This window comes from Simochromis diagramma, unplaced genomic scaffold (assembly GCF_900408965.1).
Source record: "Simochromis diagramma unplaced genomic scaffold, fSimDia1.1 OVJJ01000816.1, whole genome shotgun sequence".
NCBI lineage: Eukaryota > Metazoa > Chordata > Actinopteri > Cichliformes > Cichlidae > Simochromis > Simochromis diagramma.
Genome location: NW_024386908.1, coordinates 3,305,117 through 3,324,804, shown reverse-complemented (window position 1 = coordinate 3,324,804; position 19,688 = coordinate 3,305,117). Strand labels below are relative to the sequence as shown.

At 40.9% G+C, this 19,688-nt stretch overlaps 1 protein-coding gene across 1 annotated transcript in view; it reads right to left on the bottom strand.

The window, feature by feature from the left end:
* Positions 1–68: 68 nt before the first annotated feature.
* The window catches only part of LOC120735589 (cadherin EGF LAG seven-pass G-type receptor 1-like), a 49,063-nt gene continuing 29,443 nt past the window's right edge, over positions 69–19,688 (bottom strand). Inside the window, exons 2-5 of the mRNA XM_040035024.1 lie at positions 8,277–8,632; positions 7,906–8,194; positions 3,185–3,407; positions 69–786 (exon numbers count right to left, since the gene is read on the bottom strand). Of these exons, the coding sequence (XP_039890958.1) occupies positions 651–786; positions 3,185–3,407; positions 7,906–8,194; positions 8,277–8,632 (1,004 nt within the window). The 3' untranslated portion in view covers positions 69–650. The remainder of the gene's footprint in view (positions 787–3,184; positions 3,408–7,905; positions 8,195–8,276; positions 8,633–19,688) is intronic.

The window sequence follows — 19,688 nt, the reverse complement described above, 5'->3', positions numbered from 1 at the left end:
CTCTTCATTAACGTGACTCATAATTCAAAACATTTAATTTGATGATTCATGCGTCGAACGTTTTAGATATATGTCAGTTTTGAAGCAGGGCACAAGGACTTGGCTTCTCTCCCGAACAGGCTTCACCCAAAATAGTCATACTGAACTGGATTCCTCCCTGTACGCGACCATGGGAAAGTAGACTCAGCTCGGAGAACATGTGTTTGATCTGCATTCAACAGTTACCAGTTGTAACAATGATGCTGGGTGTGTGAGCACACTTGAATGAGTTTAAATGCGCTAATGTTTTTACGAATTGATCTTTCAAAAACGTTTAAAACAAATAAGTTGCCACTGTCGTGCTGCTTATGGACCTTAGCCATCATGGATTTTGTGGTGGTGTTTTTTGGCCAGTTAGGTGTCACCATTAATCAGTCCTTTCAAAATAAAACACTCCTATCCTTTAAAGCATCATGTTTGACTCTACTATATTTGGATAATTTGTGTATGCACTAACGCACCCTTGTCAAAAGAAAGTGGAGATAGATAAGAATTATGTACCTACGTCTCTGTAAAAGTCACTTTAGATAACGCGCACTTACGCCATATTAATCTGCTTATAATGCAGCCGAGAACTGATACGCATCAGTCGCACACACAAAAGCAGACGATCACGCATTACGGGGCCTAACCTCCAGAGAAGGTGAGCTGAATCTGTTCAGCGATGATCTCCAGGGCGATGAAGTCATGTTTCTCGTTGAACCTGCCGTTGTAGAGGAGCAGGGCGTTTCTTCCCTGGTAGCAAACCTGAAAAAAAATTTTTTGTAAAGATGATTAACTTTGATAAAAGGAACTTTCATATATGTGTCATAGAAAGGGGTGCGTGAATTACAGCTGTTTTTCTTTACGGTGCTCGTGTTTCCCATCACATTTTTTAACGCCTCTCCAACCCAAACAGTGCGAGACTGAAAGGTCGAGAACCTTGCAGAAAGTTTTATGACGAAAAGAACCGAGGCGTTCTTGAGGAAAAGTCACTTGGAAAGGAAACGAAGGATGTGTAAAGCACAGAGGAAACGGCGCTTCTGAAGTAGACGGTGCATGACTGTGTCTACATGTGAAAGCGACACAAAAGACCTGGCAAATGAGGCAGCACCTACTTGTGTGTGTGTTCTACGGGGTTCAAAGTTCAGATGTGTGTGTGTTTGTCTGTGTGTTTGGAGCGTAAGGTGAGGGCAGTGGAGTCAGCCGGCAGATGCTAGTGAGCCCAGGAGGGCAGGAAGTCAGGATGGCTGAAGCCAAACACTGATAAGGGAATCTAGGAAACAAATCACACAGCCTTTCCTGTTTTCACCTCACTGGCAACCTTTCTCACCGTCACTCTGTCCACAGATTTACAAAATCATCTCACCTATTACTGGTAAAAATGTTTAAAGCACTTCCTTTTGTAATATTTACAGTACACCTGTTTTTCCTCTGGCGGTTCCACTTTGTTTTAAAAAGTGTGAAAGGCACAAATCATAAATCTTCATGTTCAGATGTACTGTGTGAATTATACCTTGGTTGTTCCTGAATGTGCATCTCTATGTACGTATTCAAGGAGGTGAGACACAATGGAAAAGGGCATGCATGTCTCAGCACGTCCCAGCTGGCACACTTTAGTTTGCTGACTTCCACTGTGTTTAAATTGCTGCTTATGACACGCACAATGCTCACAGGTGGCTGAATTTTAAATAGTGACACTAAATTCTGAAACCATTCGGAAAATGTCTTTTTCCATAGTTATTCTCAGCTGGAATCATTAGCGTGTCCAAGTAACTAGCTCTTATCAGGGATTTAGCTGAAGTCATTAGTTTATCGTGTATATAATCATTGTGCATCTATTGGCTTTACAGCTGCTCCGATCAGAGTTAGCTGGAAGCAACAAAAAGTAAGGCAAGCGTAAAACTGTGATACTTTGCTAACATTAACGCGCTTAGCTATCAAGCTAAAGCTGCTAAAATTTTCTTTTTGCTTTTTTAGTGAAATCATCACTAGGGTTTTTATTTTTATTGGAATGATCATTTATATTAATTAAATAATGTGTTTCCACACATTAGGCTACCTGTTAATGAATGCCAGAGCTGTTTGGGGTAAACACTGCGTGCATTGGGATTCAATACTTCATTATACAAAGGGTGTCATTTTTTGATTATTTTTTTATTCCCACAATATGATCCCATTTGATTTAACTTCATCATCCCATCATTTTACTACTGCTGTTTAAGAGTGGAAACTACCACTTACTAAGTAAAGGAGAAATTAAAGGCAAAGGCATGAACTTGCTGAGCTCCAGGTATACACTGGGGTGCTGTCTGTGGCATCCTACATTTACCAAGAACTGCTAAGAAGGGCATCTCTGAATAATGACTATTTTTGTGAATCTACTACAGTGGAATATTTATTAATTCCCTTTTTATACTGACAGCATTTATTGCTGTTGTATTTTGAAGTTGTTTCAGTGTAAATACTGAAGTTAATTGGCCATGTAGTGATAGATGGAAGGGGAGTTTAATTGTGGGACGTTAAATAATGTGTACTGTAGCATTTTACTGTGAGTGTCAGAAGAGGAAAACATGAGGCTAAGACTATTGAATGTATTCATTTTATATATCCAGGGGTGCACATAAGTGGTCCGCAGCTGCGCATGCGCTGTCAAAATAAAAAACACGCACCAGATAAGAAGTTGCAACGCGTGTTTGCGTACGTCAGATTTTCTGGAGGAGGACAGACATTTGTTTAGAACTCTTAAAGATGTCAAAGAAGTAAGCTCCTTTAAGCAATTACTTTGGTGTTCCTCCACCTCCAAAGAAATGTCAGAAGGAGTCCGAACCGCAAAAGAAGCACGTCCTTCCCTCCCACACTGATCTGATATTTTTGGACCACTTTTGGTGCTAAAAGGTTAAACAAACGTTTCTGCGCACATGACAAACCCTTTGTTTGTTTGTTTTTTCATAAAGTTTGCTAGGCTTCCTCTTATCATGAGATCTCTTTGTGCAGCACTAGAGCGTGAGACTGAAGGTAAAAGTGTGTTTTATACGCCAGATGTGAGAGTTGGCAACCATGCTCCCATAATAAACTGTATGTGTGCCATACAAGAACAGTAATCTTGACAGTTGTAATGGTGATTAGTAAGCAAAGAGGTAGACACAAAAGATACCAAACTTACATGAAGGAGACGGTGAAGTGGAACCTTTGCCGCAGGCCTCTGAAGGTGATGAAGGACTGTCCAGGAAAGCTGCGGGTGGTCATCTCACAGTAGGGCTTCTCATACTCCCCGGGTGGACACTCGCACATGAAACCACCTGCAAGCCGGTTGATGCACGTACCACCATTCTTGCACACACCTGGTACACAGCGGTCTGATGATGCATTAATCTCACAGTGCTCGCCTGCAAGAAAAAGAGGGACCAAGTTACACAGAGCTGTTCTGCATCTTTTTTTTACTGTGAGAAACATTTTGCTGTTAATTGATATGGCCTGTGTTTCTCAGCTGCAGCACTACCAGGGGCGGAGCTAATGGGGGTTCTGGGATGGCACTGGCCCCAACACTATGTTGACATTTTAATGATATCATGGATGCAAACTGTTGACTTCCTCAGTGCATTACTATGAAATGCATAACTAAAAATTAAACAGTATATTATGAAAGCTCTTGTGTCAGCAACAGATGCGAAATGAAAAATTTTGAACTAAAGCTTGCATGAGATTTTTTTTTAAATTTCCCATTCTTGCTGGTGCTTGGTCCACCCCCACCCCCAAATGCAATGTAGCAATGATAATAAATGTCATCTGATTGTCTCATCAATTTGTTATCATTATGTTATCTTTTATGCGAAGCGTACCTTCCACAGTTGACTGAAATACAGACCTCACTCAGCCTTAAGGAATCCAGTTGTTTAAACAAGATGCCTTTGATTATCAGCAAAGCACATTTATTCAACTAACATGCACACGTTAAACATGGCATTAACTTTCTGTTGTTAAAGTCCCTCCAAAAACATCAGTTCAAGAAAGGCACGCCTCCCTCCAAACAGTTAATAACACTGACAAAACCTTGTTTACTGGTCTTTTCTGAGAAGCACACTTCTTAGCCAGAAGGTAATTTGGCCATGTTTGGAGAGAGAGAGAGTTTGGAAAAAGAGTCACGGTGGAGGGACAAAGACTGCAAAAAGAAAGCAAGCTGACAGGGATAAGACTGCTGGCTTTCCTTCACTAAGCTCAGTGCATGGGCTAAACTTATATTTAACTGCACTTTTAAACTTGTAAACCGAACAACGATCAGATAACAGCTGATCAGTTAAATACCTCTTAGAGTGATTCAAGGTTGGGAACAAAAGAAATCCACTTTTGGATGAGTGCATTCCTGTTTGTTTTTACCATCCTGATAATAAACCTTAGGTTAAGTCACTTTGGCAACATTTTCTGATATGCCCGCAACTAAAGGCATAATACCCCTGCAATTAAACAGAATTTTGATATTTATTTATTTAGCAAAGGTAGGCACACTTAAGGCTACTTAAAGGTAGGTACACTAGAAACTACCTTTGGTTTTTACAGGAAACAAAAAAATAACTATACTAAATTTACTAAATTTAAGTACTTTATTAGCAGTGTGTGATTTCATGTTAATTATGCAGAAAAGCAAACAATAATTCCCCATCTTACATCATAAATACGCTGTGGTTTTTGGGGTACGGGGCATGTTATGGAGTGGATTAATCTTGCCTTTTTTACATCTTTATTGTTTTACTTCTTGGCTAGCAGTATCAGCGAACATGTTAAACCTGTAGCCTCAACCCTTTTCATCCATCTGTGGCTGCTTTGCTTGGCTTCCTGTTCAGAGCTGCTTAAGGCCTGGTCAAACTTACTTGACTACCCATTGGTCATGAGGTTATCGCTACCCTCATACACTTCTCCTTCACATGCTAACTGCTTAACTGATGCTGCATGGTGGTATCAAATACATGATATATTACATTATCTAATTTAATTTCGCAACAGGTCCGGGAAGGGAAAATTCCTCTAAATGACCATGTGGTTTTAGCTTTTCCAAAATCAGCCAACTGGCCCCAGCTTCCTGGCTCTGCTAATTTAAAATTCCTACGTAAATACGCCAGCAGGCCTCTTTCCGACTGTAATAATATTTGTGATAGGTGCCACCGCGTCCCATTCTGCGTTTTTGTGTCAATCTGATGTCTAGACAAGCTCTACTCTTCCAGGGCAACAACACAGACCCCAAAACTGCACAGCTTTGAACCAGGTAATGGCCCTCTCTCCTCAGCATAATCCTTTTGTCCCTAGGGGGAATTATAAGGATCTGTTTTCCCTGTAATGCAGGAAACCTGAGAGACAAAACAGGCCTTCCCTTGTCATCAGCCCCATAATAGTCCCTGATGGCCCTTGAGTATCAGGAGTTGAACTGTGACCTTCAAAGAGGGGACCCGAGATGTAGGTAAAGGAAATATGATGGGTGGGTGGAGAAGATGGACGTGGGCACAAGGAGGAGAAGGCGAGAAGCAGTATGAGTGACAAGTCAGATATAATCAGGTAATTACTGAGGATAAGATGGAGGATGAGAAAGAGAGGGGAGGCAGAGCGTCGGGAGACACATAGGGGTGGGAAGCAGGAGGCTGTCAGAGCCCGTTTAGGCTCTATTAGGGAGAGAAGAGTGGAGACAGTCAGGTATCAGATGTATAGGGGGGAAGTATGGGAGGAAGATCACTGATATTCGGAAATATTTTGCAAAGTGCTTGAATGTGAATGATGAAAGGTTCCAAACTTTCCCATAGCTCATCGACTAACTGAGTACTGAGTACTTTAACACTTGCAAAACACTTGTAATCTCATATTTGGAATATTTAGCTCTGCCACTGTTTACGTCCTAGTTTGAAGTTAGCAGGCAGCTTGCTGTGTTTTGCTAGTGTAGTGCTAAACAACTAAATGCGTCTCAAAGCAAGATCCTGCAGTGGTTACTTTGTTTTAGCAAACAGAGCTTAACGTTACCTGAAGTAGTTTTTCCTTTTATTTTAGACCTCTTGTGGGAAATGTGCTGCTGTTTGTTGATATGCTCAATTCTTTTTAGACTTCATGATTCAGTTTTTCCATGTCGTCTTCTTGGTTGTTTTTCCCATCATACCTCAAGGGTAGAAGTTTTTCTGTTTCAGTTAATGGGTTTTGATCTAGAGGAACAAAAATTCATTCGGGGGTTCCTCAAGGATCTGTCCTTGGTCCTTTATTCTTTACCTTTGTATGTTCCTGCTTTGTAATATGATAAACAATACCCATTACCACCATTCACACAAAGATGACACACAGTTGTACTTGTCATTTTCCTCTAATAATCTAATTTCTGTTCACAAACTAACAAGGTTCAATGATGACATCAACTGCTGGAAGTCTCAAGACTTCTTAGAACTGAACAGAGACGAATTGCCGTAGGCTCAAAAAGTCAGAGACAGAAAATGTATTCATGTTTATCTTCCTTTCTCTGAGTGAGTAAGTCAAGAACCATGGTATTATTTTATTATATCTCAGCTTTGATAACCATGTTAATAATGTCACCAGAACTGCTTTGTACCACTTTCAAAGAAATATAAAACGTTAGGAAATTCTCTTCTGAAACTGACTTCATGCAATCCAGCAGGATACACTACTCTAGCACTCTTTTTGCAGGATTACCCAGATCATTAGTAGGATGACTTCTCATTCAGACTCATTCAGAATGAAGCAGGAGCCAGACTCCTTACACGAACATGCTAATTTGACCATATTACCCCAGTGCTGAAGTCACTTCTCTGGCTCCCAGTTTCAATACAGAATAACCTTTAAAATCCTTCTACTGGTTCATAAACTCAATGATCTGATCCCCCAGTACACTGTGGACTTTCTCAGTGTCTATAATCCAGCGCAACCTCTCAGGTCATCAAGTGTGTTGATGGTGCTTTCAGTTACTGCGGTGTTATTCTTTGGAACAAGCTGCCCTCTCTGACCTGAAGTCAATTACACTTGTGTCTTAATTCAGAAGAACACTTAAACCTTTTAGTCTCACATTTCTTTTACATTTCACTGTATGTGCGCATTTTAGCTTATATTTAGATCTTTGTAAAGTTATTCAGTGTTTACGGCACGGAGTTTATGTGTAAATAAATACGCTACATACATAAAACTGTTAAAAAGTTACAGGTTAGAAAACAAAATAAAGATGAGCATAAACACGCTGAGATGCTCTGCAGTGCCAAGATGGATTACAGAGATTAGTTATAATTCTCTGGATTTGTCCCTACAAGTCATTCCTTTTTTAATTATAACTTTCCCATTGTTAATAGAAAAATATTGATAGGAGCAGCTTTGAATTGTACTGATCTGTTGAGTCTTGGTGTGTGACTCACTGATATATGAGGATTAACAGGCAATTTGTTTACTTGCCAGTACTCTTTACTCGTCAAAAGAAATTAAAGCTACTTTGGTTTTGGAAACAGGTGAAATGTTATTTCAGATGAAGCTGGTCTGACTGGTGTAGTGAGGATTGTGTACACCCCTTTCCAGCAATACATTTCGTGTACTGTATGCATGTGTGGAAGCAGGTGGCTTTACCTGCGGTACTACAAAGCATGTCCTTTCTGTACTGGGGTCAACCTCAAGCTACAACAAAGGGCTGTGAGACCTTTTACAACCCGTCTGTGCGGTTTAGCAGCTCTGCACAGGTTATTTAAACTGTTATCACAAACAAAATGAGCTCTTGCACATGCTTATAATAGACTTTTCATATGGTATTGTTGTATATGTGTAATCGGGGATACACAACATAGTTTAGGTAAAAAAGGCAAGCTGATTGACAGCTTTGAATCACTCAATACCTTCTTCTTTGTTTATTTCTTTTTAACTCACCTGTGAAGTCCTCCAGGCACTCGCAGGTATAACCGCCCTCTCTGCTCCGACACCTCCCGTTGTTCTTGCAGGGCCCTGAATAGCAGAGGTCGATCTCGGTCTCACAGTATTCTCCGGTGAAACCGACCGGGCAGCGGCAGCGCAGCCCGTTGATGGGGTGGATAGGTCGAAACAGAACCGTGTCAGAGGCGATGAAGGGAGGGGAGCTGTCAAACTTCAGCACTGATACACACTTCATATAGTTCTCGCAGGGCTCCCGTAGGCAGATGTTATCATCAAACGGCAACACCTGAATGGAAGAAGGAATTTTAGCTACGTTTATTTCTTCTACTAATGCTTCTGATGTTTTTGACCTCAGGACTGTGCGTTACCTCTTGAGTGGATATGAGCCTGAGTCGAGTCCTGTGGAGGTAGATCTGCTCCTGCAGCTCCTCAGATGGGAAGAACATGCCTTTACCAGGAGCCCCTCCGGGCTGCAGCGCCGAAAAGGTTACGTTGAGGATGGAGCCTTGGACGTCGGTGTCGTTTTGGATGTTAAACACAAACACTGCTTCCCGCTTGGTGGAGAGTACATCCGCCACTCCCTCAAGAAAGAGGCTGAGCAGGGGAGATAGAAAACGCTCCTGGGACATGTTCTCCAGACGAACCGTGATGCTGTTTGTCAGCATGTCATCAGTGATGATAGTGACCCGCAGTGTGCAGAGGGCAACAACACGATGGATACCATCTGGAAAAAAAGAGGAGGAAGATATTTTGCCTTTACTTACGGAAAGCTCCAGATTACAGTAAAAGTCTAACAAGGTAAAAAGTTTAGAGAAAACAATGTACCTTTTTGGAATAAAGAGCCCTCGGATATAACAAGCAATGAAGTGAAGTCATACAAGCAAATTTACAGACAACTGCAAAAGGAACCCAACCACAGTTTACATGGTTAAACTTAAGGCTCACAGTGATCTTGGCTCACAAACATGAGACACAATACCAAAACCTATTATCAAAACAGAAGGTCAGAACAAAAGTTGTAAGCCAAAACATTCAATTCATTTTTTTAATATAGTACCAAATCTTAACATCAGTCACCACAAAGTGCTTTATATTATAAGGTAAGGACCCGACAATTCCCGAGAGAAAACCTCTAAAATTAGACGGCACACTAGGAGCAAGCACTTGGCTACATTAGAAAAGAAAAACTCCTTTACATGTCATTGTATGTAGACTTTAACACAGAAATAATTTCACCTCCTGAATAACTTCACATCTCTTCTCTCATTTCTCTCCTATCTCTTCACCCTTCATGTCAAGAAAAGTCAGGAGGAATCACGTCTGTTATCTCTGCCAATTCCAGTCTGTGTTTATCTCAGACTATCTTCAGGAAGTCCAAAAACTCATCTAACAACTTGTATTTGAAAATAAAAAATTCCAAGAGACTCTTTGAAAATGTATTTATTTAATTTTAAAAATTGAATTACTCTGATTTTGGACAGCGGAGGACAAAATTGGGTATTTATTTTCTTTATTTATCTTATTTATTTATTACTTCCAATAGTGCTAACATACTACACAGGTCATGAACAAGATTTTTTTTTATTTTCATTGTAAGTGGGCTAAAGTACTTAATTTAAAGTAGTCTAACATAAATGTAAATGCTGTGATTTGATTATTTTAATAAACCATGTAACTTGGATGGATTCAACGCTGGCGTGACCACAGTGCACACGTCTGCTGTTGCTCACAGTGGTCCAAGGGACCGCTCAGGGAGTTTGTGCGTTCGCTCAGACACATGAAAAATTAGAGGGAACATTGCTATCGAGCCTTTTTTTGCAATAGTTAGCTTGCTAATTAGCCATCATCATATGAATTCGTAATGTTTCTCAAAGAGTAAACAGCAGATTTACATTCCACTTACATTCTGGTACAAGTTTATAAACCGTGGGGCGGGATGAAAACAGGCATTGTATTTTTTTTTCATCAGATAAAATGACAGTCATCCATGGCTAATTTTATTAGCAATAGTTAGCCAGCTTATTAATGCGCAGCTAAAAAACTCTGCCCTTCAGGAACTTTTAATAGTTCTTCAATGAGAAGTTCACAAAACTTTTTTCAAAAGCAAAATGAATAATTTGTAATTTCTCAGGTTATTGTGCCTGGGAGCCACTATTAAGTATGTCTCAGCTACATGGAGTACCTTTAAGCCACATTGTCTGGACCCAATCCCAAATCTGCACTACTGCTTGACAGCTTGACTTGTTTACTGTGTAACACTTTTGCTGCTAGATTGAGTTAAGAAATTTCAAGTTGGTGTAGACTCAATCTTATTCAAGCCTTGACTCGGAGTAATTAGATTAGTCTAGGATTGCCGCCCCCAGGGTCATGCCTACTTCTTGCAGAGCTCTGTTGCTTATGAAGGGAAACAGAAGGCTCTTGGCCTGAGTGAAATACAGCAGGCAACAGGTGGTGGGGCCAGATGAAATTTGCTGGTGGGGGATAATACTGTTGAAGCTACGAAGGGAGATGGGTCGCATTGCACAGCTTTGCTAGTCCATACTGAGCACATGAGTGTGTCATATGTGTTTTCGGGTTCACGGTGAGGTCCGACCACAGGTGCCCTGTCACTCTCAGGCTTGCATGAGATCACTTCTCAGGCACTTAAACTCTTCTCGCACACATGAAGATGCACAGATGTCAGTCAGAGCAGGGTGCGGACAAGCGAGTTCTGGATGCCTGCTAACCAGACTGGAGGTCATTTCCAACCGCACACGGACGAATAACTCACAATGGGAAGCAACATGGGGATCGGCTACTTCAAAGCAACCGAGAAACTGCTACGTTGGGGCTCCAGGGATTGTAAGGGAATCATCGGCGGCACGGATAAAACAAACACACAAGTGTAGACACACATTAACGTCACTCTGCAGGGCAGTGAAATTACACAGCAGCTGCTCTTTATCACACTGCTGTAATGTGCTGGAATGGAAATGCTCATTCAGCACAGCACTAACAGGCTAGCTGCTAGAGTAGCTGCTAGCCAGTGTGTTTATTTCTCTAAAGTTTTCCGCACCTGCCTCTCAGTGTGTCTCTGGGAGGACAATGTTATCTCACTTGCTGCAAGAAATCCATCACCTGGTATGCTTGAATACACATATCCTGCACAGATGCAATAAAATATAGAGAATATATGAAGTTATCTTTTAGGAACTGATTTTCGACTTTGATTGCTTGATGATTTTGTACACTTCCAGTGCCAAGTGAAGACATTATACCAGAGAGGCCTAGCGGCATCATCAAATAACTGCCTAAGCATACATAATAGGTGTAGACACAATATTTTATTGTTTTCCCTTATGGTAAAACAGGTAGATCTTTACAAATTGTTAGCTTCTTAGACCGTGTGAGCGGCATATGAGCAGTAACACCAAAGAGCGCTGTGGGAGCCTGGCACTGGGTCTAAAAGTGATGGACCATGACAGAAAACATAATAGAATTTGTAAGGCAAATCTCACATTGGCCATGCACTGACGGATAGCCAATCGTAATCGACACAGTGTGACAATTCTGCGTTCATTATGACCTTTTGGCCAAGAAATAATGCAAGAACAAGTATTTACATTTTTAAAGGTTTCACAAGGTGTTTGTTTCCTTTGGTTTTCCAGAGACATCTCAGGCCAGGCTATTTATAGAGCCCACCAGCTGCTAACATGGGATCACACACATGCAGAGGATGGGCTGGACTGTGGGAAGGGTGTGTCACAGGCAGCCGACGGCATGGAAAAAACACATTCTGCGTAAGTATGCCACACACACACAGACAGACACACCACAGTCACACATAGGTGCCAACAGGTCTGCAATGTTTTAATAGACAACCCTCTGATTAAAAACAAGCTAGCAGCATGCAAGCCGTGCTGCTGGCCACTTTGGATGGAAACAGTTTATTGTATACACGTTCCCTTATCTTAATTAGCTGGCAATATTCTGCACTGCTTGATTGACTGGCTAAGTTCAGTAATGATAGGCAGCACGTTCAGGCTACATTATGACTCACTTATTGCACCTTTACAGTCTTACAGCGTCAATAAATATGAAAAACACAGATTAGAGATAAACAACAGAAAAGGAGACTCATCAATGGGCCACACATGCTTTGCAGGTGGTGAGGTCTGCAGAGGTGATAAGACCTGATAAAGAACTGTGAGACAAGCCACACCGGTGACAAACAAACACACACATGGATGTATACACATAAAAACCTTGTGTCGATCAACAGTCAGTGTGCTTCCCTGACCACATTTTTCTTAAAAGTAGAAAGGCTGTCTATCTCCTTGAGAAGACCCCAACAATCAGATGATCCCCTATGAACTGGCACTCGGCGACAGTGGGAAGGAAAAACTCCCTTTTATTAGGAAGAAACCTCCAGCAGGATCCAGCTCAGTAATATTGCAATAAAGCGGCTCGACTGTTTGTTGTGATTTGGTGCTATAAAAATAAAATTGAATTGTACTGAATTGTTCCCGCTAACTCACGCACTCTGTGTTTGTGGTTGGCGCTGTCGTGTCAAACCCAGAGAGCTGACACACATTGTGGCCAGCTGTCACCGTGACGGTCACAATGTGTGCAAAAACAAACAAGATGCTCGCATAAATGCAAACGTCTGTGGTTGTTGAAAAGTAGAAACGTGCTTACGCTGCAGTTCAGCTTCACTTTGATTTACATCAACCACTAGTAAGTAGCACTATTAAGCCTTACAGTTTGAACCTGTGCTCATGAGGTCACGCTGTAGTCCCTTTCAACTCTGGTGGCAACTGTCTGAACAGTGTAAAAGCCAGCGCCGGTGTTTAGTCAGGGGAGGGCGGGCAGTAAAACGACAGAAAACAAACAAGACATTTGTATCTGTGGCAGCTTTCAGAGAGGTGACAAGCCCACCAGAGAGAAACACACACACACATTTCCCCCCATCAGCCCCCACTGAAAGGTAGATGCTAACACACGCTTTCCTCTCTAAAATTAGAACGCTATTTTATACATCTTTTCATTTTAGCTTCCCCTCTGAAGATAAATCCATCCTGCTGGCATTTATATTTATTTATGACTAAAGAGAATGGCAATTGAGAGCTTAAAATGTCACAACCACAGGGGACGTGCCCTATTAGAAAAGACGGAAACCTGTAAGGAGACGGGGGGTTGTGAAAATTCTCTATATTCCAGCACAGTTAGTTTTATAGGTTTGTTCTTTAAGCTAATTTTTCCCTTCAGTTTTCTCTTTTTTTTCTCTTCTGCCTCTGGTTTAGAAGAAAAAGTTTCAAATTTTTGAACCAATACAAAGCCTGTAACCTTTACTGGCTTGCAGCCAATCACTGGGCTGAAATTCAAACAACAGCCCCTCCTTCTTGGACACACCTGAACACCTTCAGCCTATCAGGAGGGGAAAACAAACGCCAAGCTTGACTTCAGAGGTGATCTAACACAGAGACTCTTTGAATAAGGCAAGCTGGCAACGTTCCACCCTCTCTTTTTCTCTTTTCCGTTTTCTTTTCCCTTCTTTTTCCAGCCCACCAATAGGAATCGCTGCCCAGAACAATAACTTTCAGGTGCTCTGAACTGATCTTTCTCATCTTTTTGCTAGTCCGCTCTGCCCTCTTTATGTGCTTCATTAAAACGTTTTAGCTTTCCTCAAAGGAAGCCTTCCCCTCGACAATAATCTACAACTGTTCTGTTCGTCTGTCCAGCAAGATGTCAAGTCTCCTCTCGTTTCCTCTCTTCTTCTCTCTCACGGCAACCGGCGCCAACATTGGATCACATATCAGCAGCCTGCAAACACACGTACAGACATCCTGTATGCTGAATGTGGAGGGAAAGCACACTGCAAAGAGTAACTTAGGTTAGCTCAATCAATGGGTCATCAATCAAAAGACCTAAAGCCAGCATAGCAGGAAAAAAAAGATGAGCAGAAAAAGGACATTTGTGAGGGCAGGAAATGAATGAGAAATGCCTATGCAGCAAAGTACCACCTAAAACTAGAACTGAACTCAGCTGGACTAAGTGTGCAAATTGTTGAAAATCAAAATCGCTGTTGCTGTCTACATAAAAAAAAAAAAAAACACATTTTACTATCACATTTGAGCTCAGCAACCTTCGAGCTCTATAGGAACATATCCAGAGTCGAGTCCCAATGGCAACATGTTGGTCTGCAAATGTCTGCATTTGTAAATTGGATAGCAATTATTTGCAAACTTTCAACAGTCTCTCTGAGAGCGAATGCAGTTAGTCCAGATCAGACTGCAACTGTTAGCAGAAAGGTTGCCTCCTGTCAAGTGACCTGTGCAAACACTTTGCGATCGAACGTGGTCATGAATGTGCACAAGCTGTAATCCATCGCAGCAATGAGGTCGTTGTCCTATTTTTACTCGCGTGACTGATCCATCAGCTTGCTCTGTATTAGGAAGCAGCTTTGTCAAGCTAAGTGTCTCTAGTGTTTTTTGGTTGAGCTGATTTAATGTAAGTTTGCTTGGCTAACGTTATTTCAGGAAGATGGTACATGAGATGAGCCCTCGAGTTCATAGTAGTCTCAGACTATTTACAAGATAGCTTTTATTTAGTAAAATTTGGTGTCCATGCATTGATACAATTAAGCTAAAGAAAATATGCTGTATCCCCCGACCTTTATTATGCATCCCATAACAAAGCATGATTTACAGTTAAATGTTTAACTATGACAAAGTGGTCATTTTAAATGCAAACATGGGTTAACCAGGGGTTAACTGCAGGAATGTCACAGGCAGCAGGTTAACAGATACAGAAAGAAATAATAATTTACTGGTTCTAAGAAAAGTCTGTTAGGTCACATTATAACAGTGCCTTTTCCCCCCTCCCTGACATCTCAAAACAACCTAACCCTAACTTCATGCAAGAGGTTAAATTCTTGCACTCTGACAAAGTGATTTCTGGAGGAAGAGCACAAAAAGTTCAACTGCAGCCAAGCATACCTCGCTATCACAGCTCTCCCCTTCAGCGCTATGGAGCTTCACTCTGCAGCCACTCGCCTGCTCATGAGTTTGAGTGTTTTCTCTCATATCTGGAAGCACTCAGCGAAAGCCCCTCTCATCTCCTGCCATATTTTTTCTCAGGTATGCCTATTTGATCAAAGTGTTGCAGAGAGAGTGAGGCTAAGTTTTGAACCCTCACACTGACACGTGGCGATAAAGCTGACAGGAGAGCGGCCCTGCAATCATACGGACAGGGGGGAAAAGGGAGGGAAAGAGGAGAGAATCTCTGGACACGGAGACAGTGAGAGATAGGGAGGAAGGCAGTATTATACCACATGTTGTTTCACATGCAGTAGTTGAAAGGGAAGCTGATTAACTGCAGGGACGGGGTTATCTTGTAGCTCTCAGGGTGTTACACAAAGCACCTTCCATCCTTCTCTGACTGTAGTGACCATTAGTATTCCATCGTATTAGTACGATTCCCTTTCCTTTAATTTATATCGTTTCTTCAAGTTATCAGAAACCCCCTAAAAAGATATACAAAAGACTCCATTCACCCCTGCACTGAGTGGTGGAGTAGGGAAGGGGCGTTTGTGAGGTATGGGTGTTGGGTGGACGGTTGAGCGCTCAGGCTGTCAGAAAGATAACATCCTGGCCACAGCCGGAGAACAGGTGGGATTACACGCAGACACACTGACTGAACCAGGATCAGTGAGAGAACAAATCAAACAGAAGGCAAACAGGTGGGATGTCAGAGAGAATGAACTTTTGGGTCCCACGGCACAAATGTACAGCTCACATTAGAGAGCTCGCTTGCTTTAAGCTGCCCACCAGTTCAGTGGTAGTTCTCTTTTTGTCACAGTGACAACGTGTTTCCTTTGTTTTTTTGATGACTATCCAAAAGTTACTCTTAGATGAGAAATAAACCATGAAGGTTCCTCTGTCCACTTCATTTTTATCTCTTTTTTGACCTGTCCCACTGTTAAGATATTTGTCTGCAGATATCTTCCAGATAGGGAAGATATCTGTTACAGCCTAACTCATTATATAGCATTATGCTATAACACATATAATGCCAGTGTAGACTAACTTAACTAACTAACTGTACTTTTCAAAACCAAAACCGGTACTTCTTGTTCTCGACTACTGTTGATACGTACTGAGTAGGGTTGTCAAAAAAATATTCACTTTAATACTACTGATGCTAAAAATTATTATTGGATTAGCATTAAAGCATTAAAATGATAATGTTAATGCTGCAGCTAAGGAAGAAAACGTTATCAGTCCAGCCTGTTTTTACACAGTATTAATTTAACAGAACACAATTATTTTTCAAGTGCGACTTTCTTTAAATCCTTGATTGAAGCCAAGAAAGCAGCAACTAGACAGAAACAGTGGCAGCAGACCTTACCGAACCAATCAGATCAGCACTGAAATGTGGTGCCAAGACACCAGAACCGCAGGAAGTAAACAGATCTGTAGCTTTATTGTTTGAATCTTTATTTTAAAAGATGTGCCTTTTAATTTTGCATAATTTCCTGGGTATCAATTTCAAGTTTGAAATTCTATGTCTCATGACAACCTTACTTGAACCATCTGTACACATGATTTAGTATCAAAAGAACAATTTAAAAAAAATGCATAACAAAAGTAGCCACATAGCCCCATGTCATGTCCACATTCAGTAAAACCACCTTTTTTTCTCTCCTAAAAATAAAATATTTCCAAAATTGGTTTTATAATATATTAAAAAACTTTTTTCAAAAACTGTGAAATGCTGGTTTGGGTACATTATAAAGTGGAGTGGAGTAACACTTGAAGAAACACCTGTTGTAGACCAACTTATTTTCATCCCAGGGTGTCAGATACTCTTGTTTTTGTTGTTGTGTCAGAGACGCAGACAAAGTTAGGAACAAAAATGGGCATCGTACCCGAAAGTTCATAGTTTTATCCCATATAATGTGTCATGTGAGTGATACCCAAAACTGCATCTGAGAAGCCTAGCGACGTCTCAACACAAAGAAATTACAAATTTTTTTCAGATCTTTCGTGCCAGTTGGATCTGTCCTGTTGAGTTTTTTTCCAACACCTCTTTGGTGCACAACTCTGAACACAGTGAAGCAAGAGGAACCACGCTATCAGTGTAGCTATGTGGAACAGTGACATAAAACGCTATTATAACAGATGTTTTCTGATCTTAGCATTAAGTCATAAAAACCGTGGTGAACAATGTTGGATTAAATTTTATATACTCTTCTTCTTGGTCCTACCCACATATCTGTAAGGGTGTACTATGGGGGGAAACTCCCCCTGTATAAAACCTTTGACTTGCCACACAAGGGAGTTCAAAAGCTCCCACTGCTGTATCAACTACTCCTCCACCTTCACCTTTAATCAGAATGGACTTTCACAAGCTCTCCACAAGTGCCCTTAGTGGCAGTACTTAAGCAGAGCACTCAGGGGCATCGAGTGCCAGGCCAAGAACCCACCCGGCTAGAATATCTATGTCCCATTTAGGATCCCTGGGAGAGAAGGGGTGAAAAGAATAGAAGCCCTGTTCCTTCCCAGACAATGCTAAACAAGCCCGGATAGGGAGGCTAGACAATGAAAATGAGCCCAAATGAACGCCTGGCTTGATTTTGTGCCTGAGGGTTGACTGGTATTATACTTGTTAGCTCATCGCCTTGTAGACAACTGCCATAAAATGGTAATTAATCACAGGCCAGGAGTGCAGATTTGGACATGAAATTGAAATCAAAGATTGAGCGAAGAAAAGGCATCCGGTTTGTTGTTGTGACAAGATTCTTGATGATACAATCATTACCTGGTAGCGACTGACATCACATTCTGGTGTTAGATTGAGAACACCCTCGAGATGGGAGGATGGGAAGTGAAAAAGAGGAGGGAACATTTTGGGAAAACAAATTTACTCATCCACCACCCAGTGTAAATCAATGAGACATAAATTCTTTCTCTTCAAAATTAGGTAGATGTCATGTGGCGCTTACCCTTGCCTGGATCACACAAAGTCAATAATGACATTTAAGAAAGCCAAACACCAGTTGTGTTGCACAACATTACGACTGGAGGAAGCCCAAGCTCGAGAGTGAGCTATCACCCAACATTAGCACTACAAATGTGCAGGCAATTAAAAGTGCTATCAAATCTCTCTCAGTGCAGCACTGCTTTTATAATTGATTTTAAAGCCCTTTAAATCCACTTAGCTGAGCACTCTGGGACTTTGGTATTTTAGTTGTCTCTGCTCTCGATCTGTCTTCCCAAGTCGTCGCTCTCCTGAGTCAGCTAATCAACTTAAAGCCCTCCATTTCAGCTTATTACAGGTTCAAAGGTCACAGCTTCCAAGCACAGTCTGGCTATGTTTTCACAAGATGATACAAGAGCAAATAAAAGAAAAAAGGAGAGAACAATCCCCTAAGGCAAAAGTCTGGGCAGTTTTACCCCATTCTGAAGGTAAATTAACAAGACAGAGAAATGATCTGGGAACTGGTTCTCTGTCTTACTCTAAGAGACAAGTTAATTGATGACTTTATTACAAATTGCCTGTTATTTTCTATTATTCATTCAGTCTCTTCTAATCCAAAGGTTAACTGTCACACGGTTTCCTCAGGAGACCTTCAACTGGTTTCACAGATAGATCTGAGTGCTAACTTATCAACTGTACAATAACTTTGTGGTACATGTTTTAATAAATTAAATGAAGAAAATAATAACTTCAAACACTTCAAATACTACTCAGATCAAGTGCTGAGATGTATGGCGAAACAGCTTATATCAACCGAGGCAAAGAACACATCGATTTAAAAGCTCTGATATAAGTCCAAACTCTGTTGGGTGGATCTTAACATCGTATAACACTTACAGTGAGCATAATTGTGGCCTGTCATGACTAGAAGGTGAAAAGAATCCACTCGAAAATAACGTCCAGTTTTAATTTACATAAAACGGTTCCTTATTCAAAAGAGAGCAATGCAACAGGGTTGGGTTACAATACAAAATAGCATGTTTTTAACAGGTGTCCAACCAATTACCAAGTGAAACAGCAACAGAGTGACACAATGTTTACCAGTGAGCATGAATGTTCAGACAGTTTCGGTGTGCTAGATTGAGCTGCAAACTCAAGAAGCGATGATAATAGTAACTGAGTTTTTACATAAAATTACTTTTTATCTTGTTTTCATCTTCAACCTGTTAGTCATATTTCATATTATATAAAGTCCAGTTTCCTCAAATGAAAATGCCCATGAACAATGAATGTAGCATTTCTTTGTGAAAGTAGAGAATATAAAGAAAAGCCTAAGCCACAGCTATGTGCAGCGTGACTTCTTGCAAATCATCCAATTTAGGTTGTTGTACTTATGATGCAGGACGTCGTCACCACAACTCTAACAGGCCTGAGTTCTTCAGTTCTTCCTGCAAAGTCAATGTCAGCCAACTCTACTGGAAAATTTCATATGGAAACAGACGTTTAAACTGCTTCAGCCTACATACAGTTGCTGCAAGCCACTTTGCAACCCTCTACCATTTCATGCTATTCACGCTGTTTCTGACTTGATAACTGCCATGTTATTTATGGGATAATGTTGCTGTCCTTTCTTTTTTCCTCTCCATATACGCACATGGAAAGTCGGGGAGGTCCCAAAACAGAACCACGCCACCAAATATGAATTACTGCAGATGGAATAATATTCATATTTTAACCGAACTTGATCTCTATAAAACAGAACAAATAAATAAAACAAAAAATTTACTTTTTTTATTTGATTTGATGCAATACATCAAATT